General features: G+C 43.9%; 3 protein-coding genes across 3 annotated transcripts in view; 1 reads left to right on the top strand and 2 right to left on the bottom strand.

The window, feature by feature from the left end:
* Window positions 1-869: 869 nt before the first annotated feature.
* On the bottom strand, window positions 870-5,360 carry PIGM (phosphatidylinositol glycan anchor biosynthesis class M). Its single transcript, XM_024233658.3, has one exon. The coding sequence runs from the start codon at window positions 2,841-2,843 to the stop codon at window positions 1,572-1,574; it is 1,272 nt and encodes a 423-aa protein (XP_024089426.2). The 5' UTR covers window positions 2,844-5,360; the 3' UTR covers window positions 870-1,571.
* KCNJ9 (potassium inwardly rectifying channel subfamily J member 9) overlaps window positions 3,025-18,127 on the top strand; it is a 56,075-nt gene continuing 40,972 nt past the window's right edge. Inside the window, exon 1 of the mRNA XM_063727183.1 lies at window positions 3,025-3,206. The gene's annotated coding sequence lies outside the window, so the exon portion shown is untranslated. The remainder of the gene's footprint in view (window positions 3,207-18,127) is intronic.
* KCNJ10 (potassium inwardly rectifying channel subfamily J member 10) lies at window positions 9,382-13,657 on the bottom strand. Its single transcript, XM_002809925.5, has one exon. The coding sequence runs from the start codon at window positions 13,655-13,657 to the stop codon at window positions 12,518-12,520; it is 1,140 nt and encodes a 379-aa protein (XP_002809971.3). The 3' UTR covers window positions 9,382-12,517.

Raw genomic sequence — 18,127 nt, 5'->3', positions numbered from 1 at the left:
CCTCTAAATTTCCTGGTCTAGAAAACCCATGGCTCTTTGTGATGCTTCTTATGCTTTTCAGGAGTTTCCCTCACAGGTCTGCATTTCTATCATGGAATTTTTGATTTTTTTTTTTAAGCTAGGAAATGTCTTACTAACAAGTTGTTTTATCACCTAAAATCTACTATAATCCATTTTTACAACACAGATAACACTTGGTTGACTTAAATTCTAGAAGAAAAAAGTCTTGCTTTAGCAATCAAAAACTTAAAAACAAAGGGGTAAGAGGATACTGAAATGTCCTAATAGTTTGTGTAGGACCTCAAACATTAAAGGCAAGATGATAGTTTTAAAAATGTAATAACTCAAGTCTAAACATGAATGAATTTAAATTTAATCCTTTTTGTATGAAACCAAATAGCAGTCTAATACCACTGGGACTAAGTGCTATAAAACTAAGTAATAAAATACATGAAACATGATTACAATTTAAATTCTTTGGATTATCTTTTTTTTTTTTTTTTTTTTTTTTGATATGGAGTCTCGCTCTGTCGCCCAGGCTGGAGCGCAGTGGCGCGATCTCGGCTCACTACAGGCTCCACCTCCTGGGTTCACGCCATTTTCCTGCCTCAGCCTCCCTAGGAGTAGCTGGGACTACAGGCGCCCGCCACCACGCCCGGCTAATTTTTTGTATTTTTAGTAGAGACGGGTTTCACCGTGTTAGCCAGGATGGTCTCAATCTCCTGACCTCGTGATCTGCCCGCCTTGGCCTCCCAAAGTCTTTGGATTATCTTGTAAGCCCCCACATTTAATATAGAAGTTTAAAACTCTCTAAAATAATACTAAGCATCTTAGTATTATTTAATACTTTTATATCTAAAAAGTTGTCCTTTCCTTTTTTTTTTTTTTTTTTTTTTTTGAGACAGGGTCTTGCTCTGGGCTCAAGCAATTCTCCCACCTCAGCCTCCCGTGCAGCTATGACTACAGGGGTGCACCACAACGCCCGGCTAATTTTTTTTTTTTTTTTTTTTTTGAAGACTAGGTCTCACTACCTTGCCCCACGTGGGTCTAGAACTCCTGGACTCAAGCGACCCTCCCACCTCAGCCTCCCAAAGTGCTGGGATTACAGGCAAGGGCCACCATACCCAGTCTAAGAATATTTTTTGGATTTTCACAGCTGTCAGGAAAGCTTTAGAAAGAAAAGATGGGGGTTAAAAGTTAAGACACAGCTTAAGACAGAAGCATTGTAAAACAGGAACAAATACTGGCTTAAACCTGATGTCTCTAACTATATTCCTCTATTTTAAGAATCTTTTAGTATCTGATAGTTTCATCAGCTTTTCCATTTTCCAATATGTGACCTTTATTCCCACCATGTCCCAAATAAACGAGTCCTAGGATTTCCTAGAAGGTGGAATTCAATTATTGTGTCCCTTTTATATATAAGGCAAACATTGCTTTTAACTTCCGTTGGAACATGGGAACTTTCACTAGAATGCTTAGAACGTTCAGAAAAAATGTCCCAAAGCTCTCTTCTGGTCCATACAAGACAATCAGAATGTAACACAGTAGCAGAGGGTGTGGAACATACACTAGTCATATTTGATTCTCTCTGTCAGGGGTTCTTCTTTGTAATGGGAAATAATTTGAATCAGGATGGAACAGTTGATAAGAAGAAAGAACAAACCAGCTAACCAAATAAACAGAAAGGTGTTCTTTCCTTGAAACTCAAGAACATAAGCAGGAGCCAGCCATATGGCCTGCCCTATAAACCATAACATTAGGAGAACTACAGTTCTTTTCCAAGGCATTCTTACTAGTGGCATCACAAGAGGCAGTAAGCAAAGGTACCAAAGAAAGTACTGGGAGGTGCAGACTTTGTTAAAAGTCACAAAAATGGACGTATGAAGAAAACAACAAAAAACGAGGTCTCTGTAATAGGCGAAAGACACAGCTGAAAGCAAGATGAGCTGTGGCAGGAATGCAGCAATTCCCAGGGAAAAACTCCACTTGCTCTCTGCAGTCAAATACAGCATGTAGAAGTACGGAGAAAAGTTGTGACGGATATCCCGCCTAGTCAGGTGATAAAAGTAGGTGTGTTCCAAAAATTCCCAGCCGTACTCATAGTAAAAACCAAAGCTCAGGGCAAAAAACGTGAGTCCAGCAATTGCTACAAACAGCAGTACAGCCCGATTACACAGCCTCTTCAGGAGCTCGTACAAACGAGCCTGGAAAGTATACCGGAATTGACGGAGGCTTTTGTCATTGTCGCGATCTGGAAGCAGGTGGAGGGTTATGGGAAGGATATAAGTCACCGGATATATCTTCATATGCACCGCGAAACCATAGAATACAGCTGCACACGCGACAAGTCTTTTCTTTATCAAGTAGAGGACCATCAGGACCAGGGAGGAGACAATCGAGTCCGCATTACCGCGGCTGGATACTGCCATAGGCAGGGGGTTAAGAAGCCAAAAGACACAGTAGCCACAAGCCTGGCGGTGCCCCAGCCCCTTCAGCAGCAGCAGGCGGTATAAGAGGAAAGCGGTGAGGAGGTCGCAGCTGATGAAAAGAAACTTTCCAAAGAGCTCGCTGAGGTAGATGTTGGGAGTGAGGAGCCAACCCAGCAGCGGGGTGTAACGGTACGTGGCTCTCAGGTAAGGCGAGCGCCCCTCCGTGACGAAGCGTGCGGCGTCGGTGAAGACCTGGTAGTCGATGTCCGTATACCTCACGTGCAGGGTCCGGTCCTGGAAGACGCCATAGAAAACCAGGGCGACTCTGGCTAGAAAGGCCACACCAAAGACGCCAGCTGGAGCCACCTTCAAGTTCAGGAGCCATTCGCCCCAGTGCTTGGTCAAGCGCATGATCGGACTGTGCGACAGCTGCTTAGCCCCACCTCCAAACTGCCTTCGTACCTCTAACCTTCCCTTCGGTTCCTCGCAGCAGGTGGCCGCCGCATCTCCCCCCCGCCAGGCTGCCAACCGAAACTGCTGCGCACTATCACTTCCGGCATGAAGCCCCGCCCCCGTACTGCTACCTGTCTCCAGCCCCGCGCGGGCTCCTCAGCCGCCCGAGCCAAAAACTTGCCTTCCTCTGGATGGACTGTCTCGCTTCCGCTTCTTCTTCCGGCGGAGGCGGGATTTCCGGTCCCTGGGATGGGAGGTGTTCGCTTGCCGGGAAATCCGGCACTGGCTTGAGGATTTTATGGAGTGGAGTGAGATTTCTTTGTAAGTGACAACCCGCCGCCCCCCGCCCTCTTCCCGCGCCCCATTTCCAGTCCTCAAAGGAAAACCCTCCGACGCGTAGCGAGCTGCGGGCTGCGCGCTACATCCCTCAGTCCTGGGCTGGAGATCCGAGAGTGAAAAATGTAGGAGTGAAAGGAAGATAAGCCTTCTCATGCTTTACTCCACTAGCCCGCCGGTATTCACCGGGGATTTCTGGGCCCCCGGACAGGACAGGATGAGTTGAAGGGGGCTGAGTGTGTATGTCCCATGCAATATTGGAGGCATACTTATATTTTTAAATTACTAGTTGGTAATCAGAGATTCAGATTTAAGTGGGCAGCTTGTATTTTATCCGGCAACCCTAAGTGAAGGTGATGAGAAAGAAGACAGGAAAGCGTCACAAAATTCCTTAACTTGTCAGCCCCTTATGCCTCAGTATCTCTGTGTTTGCTATTTCTTCTGTCAAAGTTGCCATCCGCTCTCCAATCACTCTGGCGAATACCTACCCAACCCTTCAGGCATCAGTGCAAGTGTTAGCTCCCAGCTCCCACTCACTTCCTCATCACGCAGAATGAATGACTTAGATGCCAGTCCCCTCTCCTGTCCGAGGATAGGTGGACTGGGGCGGACGGGATCTAAGCTCCAGAAAATCACTCACACAGAAGACCCTGCCATGCTACTAAAAGTTCTCCCAGTGCTCCAGAACTCCCTGGTCATTCCTTTGTTACAGCATTTGTCACACTGCTTTGTAATAACTATTTTTGTTTGTTTTGCTCTCCTAGTTTTCCATCAGGACACTTTGAATTCTTCGATATCAGAGATTATCTTGTTCTTTTCTCTACCTCAACATCTAACACAGTACTAGTAGCCATTCAGTAAAGTTGAATTGATTTTAGAGGTTCCTCCTACCAGAATATTTCTAGAGTGGCATCTTTGGATTGCTCCCAACTCCCAGTTATTTTCTTTTTTAAATATCCTTTATGTATATCAAGGTCCCCTGCTCCCCCCACCCCACTCCAACCCTACTTCCGTGAATTTCTTACCAAGGACTGTAACCCATTAGATCTTCCCTTTCCGTGGTTACTTAGTGCACTTACATAGTCCGCATTGTAGAATTTGATACTTTATTTTAGATTGTATTCACAGCCCTCACAAGAGATTGTAGGGTTCTTGGGGGTAGAAATTATATCTTGTCCTTAATTTTTTTCAATTATGTGTAATTTGTTGTAGTCTTAGGCACATGGTAAATGTTTAGTAAATACAGATTAATTGGATTTTATAGAATGAGCCTGCTTCCTAGGGGAAGTCTTCTAGACTAGAATAAGAAAAAGAGGTGACTTCATCCAGTCTGAACATGCAGCTCCCAGGACTACCTGCTGCTCATCCATCCTACACTTCACATTTATCCTTTGGAGATGAACTGTGTTAATCTTATATATTCCATATTCATATTGTGAGAGCTCTATGTCCTTTTATACGCCTTGGTATAATTACATGCCTTAGATTGATAATTCTAACCATTTTTTTTGCAGTATATTAGCCATACATATAGTGGCAGCACATCACCACTCATATAATGATGATGATGATTATGATGATTACTATTATTTATAATAGCTGGATTTGTTGAGGACTCATTTGCAATGTACCAGGCATTATGCTAAGTACTTTGCATGTAAGGTAGATATTCCCACCTTTACAAATGAAGAAAACCAAGGCTTATGGAGATTAAGTAATTTTCCTAAGTCACATAGCTAACTAGTGGCAGTGCTAGAACTCAAAACCCAGTCTGTGTGACCTAGAATATCTTAATCATTATGTGGCTGACTTGCCAATAAAATGTTGATCACAAATTCTAATTTTCCTGTGTTTTCTCTTATTGATCTCTCATCTGGATATTCTGGATGTTCTCTCTCACTGTGACTCTTTCTACCTCTGATTTATTCTTTTCTTCTGCAAATAATAGATAAGTGAGGCTTAGTTCCCTAAGATAGAAAATATGGGAGGTAGGTGTCTAAGGATTAACTAAGTAAGGGTTCTTGTGGCTGGATTGGTTTCAGTAGTATAGCAGAAAGGTTTCAGTCAATCTGCCCCTACATGGCTGTCCTAGTAGACAAATGGGAGGCACCAAATTTAGGCAGATAAGGAAACAAATAATAATTTTAAAAAAATAAAAAATAAAAAACTAAGCATGTCACTGAAGTCAAAGGAGTGAGATGTAGATAGTAGTTGTGGGAACGAAGAAGAGACTGGAGTGTGTAAGACAAATTGGACAGAGAGGTCCAACTTTAGTTACTATTTCTGGATGGAAGAGATACATCACAGGGTCCGAGGACCCCATATTGAACTTTTTGCATTGGGTTTAGGGATTGTATCTTCTTACCTCTTTCTGAAAGAGTTACATTTTTTTCAAATGCTCCACTGTTCCTTACCTCTTGGACTGTTACAATCCTTCTTAATTCCCCCTTTCACTATCTGCTCCTAGATTTCTATCCTTTTAGAGCCAATGACTAAGGAAAGCACAAACATGGATCGCTCAACTTTAGTTTCCCTAGCAGGAACCTTGTCCTTGTTCACTATGCTGCATATACTCTCATTACCCTTCCATATCCACTATTCATCTTTTTTGCCCTATTCTCTGTTCCAAGAGGTTAGGCTGTATCAGTAGCATCACTCAATCTCCCTTGTTCTCTGTCTTCCCATTAGAATAGACCAGTGGGAGGCGCTAGCAGATCTTTGGCAGTGTCTGGAATTCCTCACCTAAAGCCATGGCTCCTGTTGAAGCTATAGCTCTCTCCTTTGGGTACAAGTCTCATGGTTCCAGTAACTGTCCCTTCAGGCTTAAGTCTGGTAAAGGCGTCTTACTTTGCGAGTGCCTGGGTACATCACCATATCTTGTTGATTTATTAAACTTGTCCATGCCTTTGCAAATAATTTCTTCATTAAAACACGTCCACTGGCCCTTTGAGTATACCATCTGTTTCCTGCTAGAACCTTGACTACTTTAATCACTTTCTTTTTCACTAGATTTTGTTCATATGTCTTGCTTTGTCATTTCTTTGGAATCTATTTCTAATTCTTTCCATGCCCAGCATCCTGCACCTTAGTTCAGACCTTCAACAACTCAAATAATACGTAGCGAACACCTATACTATACTATACCAGGATCTGTGATAATTGCCTTTCCCTCAAGCTTTAAAAATCTCTTAACTGATTTAAAGTCTTATGTCTCAATTCTACTACCAGATTGATATTAATTAATAGTACTTTACTTAGATTCTTTCCTCCATCAAACATCTTCAGTGGTTCCTGACTGCCTAAAGAAAAAAATAATGAACGCTTTAGCCTGATATTGAGTTCCCCTATTTTCTGGCTTTACCTTAGCTTTCCATCCTATTCACCTATAAAGCCTCTGTTTTAGGTTTACTTTTCCCAAAATATGCCTTGTGCTTTCTTCTCATGATACTTTCTTCATGCTGTACTTCCTACAAAGACACCTGTTTCTCTTTACTTACTTAAATGCTATTTGGTTTTTCAATGTTGAACCCAACCCTCAACTCCTCTGTAAACTCTTCCTAGACCTTAACAAGTGAAATAGTCTCTCCCTCCTCAAAACAGTGGTGTTTATTGTCTGTTCTCTTTTTTAACAGTAATTATGTCATGCTCATTGTCTAACTCTTTTATAGTTATTTAACAAGATATACAAGCTCCACTGCATACTTTAGGCCATTTCTCTCTCTCTTTTCTTTCTTTCCCTCCTACTAATTTATCAAACATCATACATGTCAGGCACTATATGAGGTGCTGGGCTGTACTCATGACCAAACACTTGACATGAATCCCATTCACGTGACATTTGAAGTCTAGTAAGCTACACAGACATTAGTCGAATAAATTGACAAATAATATACAAATGCAGTTGTGGTAAGTGCTCTAGCTTTTAAGGGGATTTATTTGATCTCAGATGGGCATAGTGTAAGAGTTAAGAAGGTTGGCCAGGCACAGTGGCTCACGCCTGTAATCCCAGCACTTTGGGAGGCCGAGGTGGGTGAATCACCTGAGGTCAAGGGTTCGAGACCAGCCTTACCAATATGGTGAAACCCTGTCTCTACTAAAATTACAAAAATTAGCCATGCGTGTTGGCGTGTGCCTGGAGTCCCAGCTACTCAGGAGGCTGAGGCAGGAGAGTCACTTGAACCTGAGAGGCGGAGGTTGCAGTAAGCTGAGATCGTGCCACTGCACTCCAGCCTGGGTGACAGAGCAAGACTCCGTCTCAAAAAAAAAAAAAAGAAAATTGGCAGTTGGCAGGCAGTGGGGAGAGTTCCACAGAAGGAATAGCAGGTGGAAAGTGCCATGATTGTACATCCCTTGATTCATGCATCATGTCTTATATTTCTTTGTTAGCTGAATGATACCTTCCACATAATAGGGACTCAGCGTTTGCTGATTTTTCTTAAATCTTAATGTATTCTAACCAAACATGTTAGATTGATACCATCCCTCGCTTAGTTTCTGTCCCTGTGAAATGTTTCCCACAGAGATCTCACTCTTTTTGGAACATTTTGCTAATGTTATATCTGGCATTAGTACATGGTACCTGCTATTGCTTTTCATTATATTTGTTATATGCTACTTGTTTTATTTCTGTTTTCTTACAAGTTTGTAGGTTTCTTCAACCTTTTAGGCCTTTTAGGAACTATACATGTCCTATATCTTATATATCTCATATATCTTAGGATTCATTCCTAGTATTTCCTAAATGTTGTACTTAAGTATTTATTGATCATGATAAGAGACCCAGTTTTCTCCCTCCTCCTCTCTCTCTCCTTCCACTTCTGGAGAGCAAAAATCAGTGACCATAGGGTCTTTTGCCTCTCATCAGAGAAAATTCAGGGCTGGATATTAACAACCAGACCTTTCTCAGGCTACTGACAGACAAACAAGTAGAAGAGAAATCCATTTCTTTGAGATTTGAGGGAAGAAATGCCTGGTGATTAAAGGAATAAGCTTACAAAGAACCTTGAGGATATATAAGGAAAACTGGCAACAAGATTACATGGTAGCCTGGAAGGGAAATTGGGCTTGTGATCACTGGCCAAAAGGGACAATGCCCAGGATCCAAAGCAACTTGACTTTTATGGATTAAGCTGAGCCAATTTTCATACTCCTGGGTCTTAATGTTTTTTCAGTATTGTCCCATGAAAACTGAATGTAAAAGGAACTTGCTAAAGCATGAGAGAAAAATTAAACAGAAGGGGCCTGGCCATGCAGTCAGAAGTTCTTCCAGCACAGCCGAATTCAACCCTCCACACTCATGGGTAGGCCTATGAGTTCAGACCTTGACAGTCGTGGTTTAGATTTCTAAAAGAAGCTAGAGTGACAACCAAAGAGTCATCCATTTTATTTAGTAGCTTGTTCTTAACAGACAAAAAACAAACAAATCTTACACACCTTGTTTTCCTAGATAAATTTGACCTGGTTTAGTCTTTAGTGCAATGAATGGAAAAAACATCCCTAAATACTTCTGCATCAGTAGAGTTGGCCATTACTGAGCCTGGAGACCCATGCTAACTTTCCAGCAAAGGTAGTGTGTTACTGTACAAGTGAACTAGGTTAGCTAGCAAGAATAAAGGACCAGGGCAGCAGCCGTGGGGAGGGCACAGTGTCCTGGACTTGTAGCAATAGTATAACTGGCTTCCTTTCCCTGCTCAGACCTTACAGGGAAACTCCTGGATGATTTTATTAGGCTGACAGGGGTTGGGGGAATAATGGGGTGAAGCACATTGCAGAGATTTCGGAAGCTTCTCATGGAACTTCACCATCCCCTAGAGCTGCTGGTAACCCCACTCCTCATTTTCATTCAGAAGCATCAAAACCAAAGCATCACCCTCCATGCCCGAATGCCAGGATTGGAACTCTTCTGGAATCCATGGCTTTCTCTTTGGGCTGCTTGCAGCCACACAAAAGGCTGGACCTCGACCTTGGGAGATCTTGAGCCCAACAGCTATTAGTCCTGGCGTTTGGATTCCAAGGTTGAGGCTTCCCATTAGTGCCTCCCATACACCAAGGTGTTCAGCTCCTGAGTTTGATTTCAGGGCCTAGAGCAATAGCAGCTCCCACCCCTGTGGAAGACAGGGAAATACAGTGTACTTCATGAAAGGGAAACAAAAGGGTGCTTTATTTTATTTTATTTTATTTTATTTTATTTATTTTAAAAAGGCGCTACAGTGGCAGGACGCTGCTGGGGATGGGGGCACACAGTGTAAGTGGTAGATTTTCCAAGATTTCCCGTCCCTATTGTCCTCCGAGTTCCTCTCTTCCTGGTCCTATCAGTAGCATAGGATTCAACAAAAGCCTTCATGAGTGCCTCTTTATTTCTGAAAAGGAACTTCTACCCCTCCCTTTCCCATTTCCAGACTTGAAATCCTTCATCAGCTATCTCACTTCCATGTTGAAACCAGGACCACTGATTGTAAGTCTGAAAATCTGGGTGTCCTACCCCATAACCAGGCCGAGATATCTGCCCCCAATGCTAAAGTCTCTGAATATTTCCCTTCTGTACATTCAATATATTTGGGCATATATACATCTATATACATCTGTCTATATATATATTATCTCTGTTTCTTTCTTCTTAGATAAACCTTTCATATGTGTCATATCCTAATTTCCCAAGCCTCCCCACTTCTTGTTTGCAAGCCGAAGCAAGACTCAAGAGTTTCATTGATTTCACTAGGTCCCTCAGCATCATTTCTTTCTCATCTTCACACCCCAGGTATCTTCCCCCATCAGTTGTTTTGCCCGTCTTCTGAAATCTCCCCTTTTTACACCTGTGCCTACTGAAATCTCCCCTTTTTACCCCTGTGCCTACTACTCTGCTGATATTCCAAGTCCACGGTTGGTATGGGGGCCCATTTCTCACCAGACCTGGCTGCTTCTGAAGCTCGGCCTATTGCCTAAAAGAGGATTCAGGTCAGAGGAGACAGACTATAGTCTAAAGAACCATTTAGAGTTAAGGTTGGGGGTAGATGTTCCCTGTGAGGGGCTTGTTATTCCCTGTGAGGGGCTTGTGGGAGAAGATGCCAGATTGCATTAATAGGACAGTGTGATTTAAAGTGCAACTTAAAGCAAAGCCTGGGATAATAATGGAGGAGATTCCAAAAGGGTAAGTCAGAAAATGTTTTCTTCTCACTTTTTCATCCAAGAGTCTAGAGGCTTGAGTCTGGGGGCTTAGAATAAACAGCAGGGGAATGGGAAGAAAGCACAGCATGGCAAAATAAACCAGATGGAGGTTAACTTGCCAATAGATAAGAAGGTACAGATACACACACACACACACACACAGCAGTACATCTTGTCCCTACACACTGAAAGAAATCAGGTAAGTCTAATGTTGAATAAAGTTGAGAACACAGAAGCTGGCTCTTGGCCTTCTGTTCTCTGTTTCAGATTTTTCAAGTTTTGTTGTTCTTGTTTTTATGCCAACTAGAAGGTAATGGTGGGGTTTACAGTAGATGGACACTGAAGGGTCTTCGTTTTCAAGATATAGTTAGTTGAATTCGAGGAGAGATCAATATAACAAGACCTTGTGCGATTATAGTTGGTGGTGATCATGGGTCTAGCCTCAAAATTTTGTGTTTCTCTGCAAGGCTCTGTACATAGATGCATGTATATATTCTGTAGCTTGTAACAATTGGCTGAGACCACCTTAAATAAACTACCACTTGACTCATAGTGGGACTATGCAGTACCACTGTGTGGGGCTTCCTTGGTACCAAAGTGAGACCAGAAAGCACTCTAGGGATTTGGGGCTTTGGATAAAGCTCTGGTGCCTATATGCCCTTCCCTGACCCTTACCACAGACCCCACCAGGGAACAAGGAATAGGCTGAGTTTGATCTCTTAAAGTCTGCTTTTTAACTTGCCTGAAAATGGCCTCATGGCAGAGGAGAGTAGAGATGACACTGATTTTCTTCATTTTATACCAAGTCTCAGGAATGGCTGAGGGAAGCCATGGTTATTTGATCAGAGGGTATAATTTCCTTTCCTTCCAGCATTGACTAATGAAATTGCTGGCACTTTTCAGAAGGGCACTGGGAGGTGTAACTGAGAATAATGGCTGCCAGCCACAGAGTTCTGCTTCTGCCCAAATCTTAACAAAGCATCACCAATTCTCAGAGGCTCTGTACAGCAGTTTGGAAATCTGAGAATTTACCCATCCCTCATGGTCGGATTGGGTTAACTTTCTGGGGAGACTGTGCCCTGTGAATCTAGTTTTACTTGAGCATCCGTGTTAAGAGAGGAAGGCCCTTGCATTTTCCCTCCCTTCTCCCAAAGAGTTGGGGTTAAGGAAGAAGGATCTAGGCTGGGCAGGAAAGGAAGAAGAGAAGCCAGGTACAGTACAATCTGGAATATTATTTTCAGACCTTTCCATGGGGCCTGGGTACTGGACTCTTTTCAAAGGAACATATTGGCTTGTGTCCTTCCATTCACAGGACACAGGGAAACAGATCTTCTCTGGGCTGCCTGGAAGATAGGTTTAAAGGTTTAGATAACAACTTGTGTTAGTCACTCCAAATTGAAGAGTTCAGAATCCAGGATAGATAGGGGTGGTTATATGTTTATGTTTCTTGGGCCAACTCCAATTCTCTGAGAACAGAGGCTATGAGGGAACTGGGTATCCTGAGAGTGTTCACTTGAGAAACTACAGAGGGAAAATAGTGGTGACCATGGTTCTAGGTTATGGTCAGAAGTCACCAGCAGAAATCAGCTTCACGGTGGCAAACCCTGGCTTCTTTCAACAGAGATTGGTAGAAACCCTAGGATATGTTGATATCAGATTCCTATATTTCTGAAAGCACAGACCACAACGTGACCATCAGAGAGAGTCTTGCCTTTGGGAACTTGCTAGATGGAAAGGTAACAGAGGGAGCTCCAGCCTCAAGTCACCAAACTTCATGGTGGTGGTGGGAGGTGGGGGGAGTCTATCCTTCCAAACACATGGTCCTCCTAATGTGAGTATCCAAGCATGGCTGAGGCCTTCTAAGCCACTTCAGCCTAATCCCTCTCTTTCCCCCATCCTGGCTTAAGGGAGGTATGTGTATTGGGGCAGAAGCTGGGGGAGTGGAAAGGGGACAGTGGGAGGTGAACCTGGACTCCAGTTGGCCTAAGCTACCAACAGGTCACTGGGTTAAAGAAGAGGGAGTGGAGGATGGGTGCTTCGGGGGAGCTCCAGTAAACCCGGGTAGTATTCCTTACCAGGGCATTGGAAGAGAGGAAAAGAGACCAGAGGAATGGGGGAGTGGGAACAGGTCATCAGACATTGCTGATGCGCACACTAAGGGCACTGCCCTCCTTCTCAGCTTGCTCCCTTAATGACTCCTCCAACTTGAGCTTTTCAGGGTCTCCGTAGCGTACAGTGCTGTCACGGAGGCCACTAGGAGAGGCCACTTTCACAACTTGGTCAAAAAGGCTGAAGTCAGCTATGTATTTACCACTGGCTGACAGTGAGATGGCAGGTGTGAACTCGTAGCCCCAAAGGATCTCCTCTGGCAGGTAGGAAGTGCGCACCTGACAGGTGGCACTGGTGGACTCCACTGTCCCACTTAGGATCAGCACCAGCTCAAAGTCACCCTCACCACTGCGAAGAGGGAGATCTTTCAAGGGACTGGTCTCATCTACCACGTGATAGAAGGTAAGGGGTAAAATAAGGAAGGGGCTGTCAGAGGCCGTGTCTACTTGGAAAGTCACATTGACCTGGTTGAGACGGATGTTCTCCCCCTCCTTGGTTTGGTGGGTCTGAAGCAGTTTTCCTGTCACCTGGCAGCCAATGAGGAGGCTCTTGCGCATGTTGGCAACTCGGATCATGAGGCAGGGCTTCCCATTGTGGGAGGCCACAACTGCATGCTGGCTGAAACGAATGGTCTCAGCCCGCTTCTTGGGCCGGGCAATCTTCGCCAGGAAGGTACCTGTGATGAAGATTTCCAGGATGGTGGTGAGCACCAGCTGGGCAATAAGAAGCACAATGGCCAGTGGACATTCCTCACTGATGTAGCGGAAGCCATAGCCAATGGTGGTTTGGGATTCAAGGGAGAAGAGGAAGGCTCCAGTGAGTGTGTGCACCTGTACCACACAGGGGGTGTGGTTGGCCGGGGGGTCCAGCTCCAGTAGGTCCCCATGTGCCACAGCCACCAGATACCACACCACGCCAAAGAGGAACCATGTGCCTGCAAAGGTCGCAGAGAAGAGCAGAAGCTTGTAGCGCCACTGCATGTCAATGAAGGTTGTCCACAGGTCCTTGAGGTAGAGGAAGCGCTTGTCGGCAATGTGCTCCATTCTCACGTTGCTGCGACCATCTTTTGTCAGGACTCTCCGCCGTCGTATCCCTGGGCCCATTAGGGGCCGGCTTTCTGTCTGAGTGGTCTGACTGTAATACACCTTGGCAACTGACGTCATCTGGAGGGAGCAAGACAGCATAATGGAGGTTATCGTAGAAATCCGGCTGACTCCTAACCCTCACCCCATGGGAGGGAGGAATTAACATTCATTTGGGTGTCGCTTATGTGTTCTTGTCTTACCAAATATTTATTGAGCACTTGCTATGTGCCAGGCACTGTGCAGGGGCCGAGGCAGGTGGATCGCCTGAGGTCAGGAGTTCGAGACCAGCCTGGCCAACATGGTGAAACCTGTCTCTACTAAAAATACAAAAATTAGCTGGGCATGGTGGCATGCGTCTTTAGTCCCAGCTACTCAGGTGGCTGAGGCAGGAGAATCGCTTGAACCCGGGAGACAGAGGTTGCAGTGAGCTGACATCGCGCCACTGCACTCCAGCCTGGGTGACAGAGCGAGACTCCGTCTCAAAACAATAAAATAAAATAAATAAAATAAAATAAAATAAAATAAAATGACATCATTCTGCTCTCCAAGAACTCACAGCCTAGTGAGAAAGATGCCTATTTAGTAAGCAAATAATTGCAACACAGTCTGATATTTGTAATTCTTAGAGGAAGAGAGGCAGAAAAGAAAGAGTAGTAGCTTCACAGTTCCTTGAAGGTGAGGGTGAGACTAATGAGAGCCTTCACCACAAAACCAGTCCTCCGAAGATCTCTAATTTTGAAATAGGATCCCTCCCCACCCTCATGAATGGCTATGAAGCAAGACAAGCTATCCTGTTGAAATCCTTCCAGGCCAATCCCCCTTAACACACACACACACACACACACACACACACACACACACACACACACACACACACACACCCTTAATTTCTTCATTCTCTGCTCTATCCCCAAGCCAATACCCACTGGTGATACTAAGATACTCATCTGGTTCAGAGAATAGCAGAAACTACCCATTCTTTTACCCTTCAAGATGCTCTCTAAGCACCCAGACCATTTCATTTTTTATCATCATCATCATCATCTGTTTGCATCATCTGGGGAAATTTGTTCTGAGTTAGAGTCTAGGGCAGTGTTAGGAAGAGTACAGATGGGACTTGAACAAAAAGAAATAAGCAGTGGTGGAGGAGAAACAACATGTTGAAACTTCCTGGCAGCACTGGGACATTTTCTCAAGGACTGGCAGAAATGCCAGATTGTGGGTGGCAAAATTGTTTTGACGGAATGAAGTAGAAGAGCTAGGGGTGTATATTAACTAGCAGCTATGTCTGCACAGGCTCAAATTCAGGACTGCTATTTGTTCTGATAGCAGAAAGTGGGGCAAGCCACTGAAATAGGAGACAATTCACTTAATACAAGGTGCCTGGCACCCTTGCCCAAGCAGTAACTTGTACTTTTCCAGCACAGAAAGAATTTTAATCACTTGAGCCCTTGGACCCTGGATCTGATAGCCAGATCTTCTGCGGAGCAGGGTGATCTCTGGGGAGTTTGGCCCTTCTTGGAGAGGCTCATTACATTCTCCATTCGAAAATGTCTGAACCATTGCATTTTATGATTCTTCACACTGCCCACCCCACCCCCCCATCTCTATTTTCCCCATGGCCTTGCCCCTGGAAAACTTCAAATTATTTGGGCCTGACCATATGCCCAACCAGGTAGGCACTGAATTGGAGATCACCAATGGATGAGAACCCTGAGAATGTTCAGAGGCAACAAGGATGCCCAATTTACCAGCCCACAGGCCATTTGGAACTTCCGTTCATGCAAGACTATTCAACCAGACCTGGATGTCATTCACTTCCCTATATCCTTGGCTGCTTTGGAACAAAAAGGAAGCTCTGCAACTCTGAAGTTTGAAGAATTTGTATGTCAAGTCTAAACAAAGCCCTATTTAGTACTCAGTAGTAGTAATAATAACATAACGACCATACTGTCTGTATCTATATACCATTTTAGAATTCACACATTAGAATACCTTGTCATTTGATCCTCAAACTCTTGAAAAAAAAGATGTAAACTCCTATAAGAGATTTTGAGGAATATTAGAGAACAGAAGAAGTGCTGTAAAATTGGAGATGAATGAACATAGTTTTAATTTTCAAAAAGAAAAATGAAGTACCTTTCACAAACTACAAACAGGTAAAATATTGATCCTAGGCAAGATTCTAGAATGGAATATTAAGATTATGAGTACTTAGGCAGGATGGGGGAAAGGAAGTTATCAGTAGGACCCAGTGTGGATTTACTAAGAACAAGTCACATCAAAATAGCCTAATTTTGGCTGAGTGTGGTAGCTCATACCTGTATCCCAACACTTTGGGAAGCTGAGGCAGGAGGATCAATTGAGATCAGAAGTTCAAAACCATCCTAGGAAACAGCAAGACCCCGTATCAGCAAAAATTTTTAAAAATCAGCTGGGTATGGTAGCACATACCTGTACTCCCAGCTACTTGGAGGCTGAGGCAGGAGGATCGCTTGAGTTCAGGAGTTGGAGGCTGCAGAGAGCTATAATCATGCCACTGCACTGCAGCCTGGGCAACAGAATGAGACCCTGTCTCAAAAATAATAATAACCTAACTTTCTTTTATGATAAGGCTACTAAATTGACAAATCGAAGAAGTGCAACAGAGAACGTGTACCTAAACTTCAGGAGATTTTTGACAAGATCTCTCATTATGACCTGGGGATAAGATAAAGAAAAATGAGGAGAATGCTAATCTAATTCAGTGACTTTAAAAATCAGTGGTACTGGTGAGTGGACCGTGATAGCCTGGAATTCATTTTCTATGGATACACCAGAGAGCTTCATCTTTGGCCTAGCCGTATTCAATTTTCTTAACATGAACTTCATTCAAAACTATAGAATGCTATGGCCATCAATTGTGTGCCTGACAGAAAGCTGGGACAGATAGCAAATGCAAGAGCTGGCGCAGAATTAGGATCCAAAAGGAGTCAAATAAGTAGGCCAAGTCTAACAAAAATGTTAAGTGCTGGATTATGTACTTGGGCCCAAAAATTACCTGAGCAAGTTCTGGATTGAGAAGATGTGATTTAGCAAAGCAGTACAATATAAAAAAATTAAACACATTAGCAGAAAATAATCCAATATGAGTTATTCACGTGTTTTGATTGCCAAAAAAGCAAACTAATCTTAAGCTACTTCAGTTGAACTGAAGTCTCTAGAACAAAAAAGTAGTTGATTCTACTCTGCTCTGTTCATCCCACACCTGCAGTATCCAGCATCAAGGAACGCTCAGGATATGAGAGGATTCAGAACCAGACCACATGAGAAATGATTGAAGGAAATAGGGAAGTTCATTCAGGAGAAGAGACAATCAGAAAGATATAATGGATGTGTGCAAATATTTGGTTTGAAGGGCTGTCATGTGATCAAAGGCTTGGATTTGTCCTTTGAGCTCCAAGAGGAACAATCAGTGAGTTCATACTGCAGGGATAAAGATTGCAAATTGATATTATAAAGAGCACTGTAACAATCAGGAAGGCACTTTGGACAAGCACTTTGCAGAGATCCTATGGCGGTGATAAAAGCTTTGGATGGGAGATTGAAAGACTGTCTTGAAGATTCTGTCTATACCCATGGTGGGTCAGGATGCCTGCCTTCTCCACCCCACTTCTACCCCTGCACTTTTCCATGGTGACATTCAGGGATCCTTAACTGAAGTCCTAGCTTTGTTTATGTTGAGGGGAGAGTCTACATATCTTGGAGAATGGAAGCTCTTAGGGCCCAAGAAAAGTCTTGCTTATCATTCCCAAAATATTAGTCTATAATTCCTTCTCACTTTAAAGTTTATGAAATATATAGTTTGATCCTCACACCATGAGGTAGGTAGGAAAGACACCATAGAAACTAAGGCTCAGAGGGCTTTTCCCCAAGTAGATTAGTGGTAAAGTTGGAACAAGAATCCAGGTCTCCCAGCTCCTGGTCCAGAACTTTTTAATTGTAGCAACTGCTTTTGTATGCCCCAGGTTCATTCTCTTGGACCTCATGCTCTCAGCAGGTGCCACTACGGTACCCTGTATGTAAGACCACACATCCCAGGGTTAAGGCTTTAGACTCATGGGCACTGGAGATTTCGGCCACTGCTAGCCTCTTTGTTGCCTCTGGCTGTTGTGATTGCCACCTCCAGCTGTTGTGCCTGTGGTTGCCAGCCTTTATATCTGCCACCTCCAGCTGTTATCTGCTGCTCCCAGCTGTTGTGCCACCTCCCACAGCCAGGCAGCTTTGTTCTCTGCGGTGGCCAGAGTCAGAAGCGGATAAACAATCAGCTACACTCCACCCCCAATCTGGCCAGGCCCCTGGGGAAGGAAGCGAGCCAAAGCTCTGGAAATCATCTGTTGCGTACCCCACCACCCCGGGGCACCCCCGCAAAATAAAACATACTCTTTCCTCTAGAGGGCGCTATTTCCCCAAAACAGTCCCAGCCAGCCAAATACCAGAGACAGAATTCTGAAGACCAGCCTCTGAGTGGCGAAAGAGACAGAAACAGAGATATTCACCTTCTTTCTC

The sequence above is a fragment of the Pongo abelii genome, chromosome 1 (assembly GCF_028885655.2).
Source record: "Pongo abelii isolate AG06213 chromosome 1, NHGRI_mPonAbe1-v2.0_pri, whole genome shotgun sequence".
Classification (NCBI taxonomy): Eukaryota; Metazoa; Chordata; class Mammalia; order Primates; family Hominidae; genus Pongo; species Pongo abelii.
Note: the sequence above shows the minus strand (reverse complement) of the source record. Positions and strands in the feature narration are given on the sequence as shown.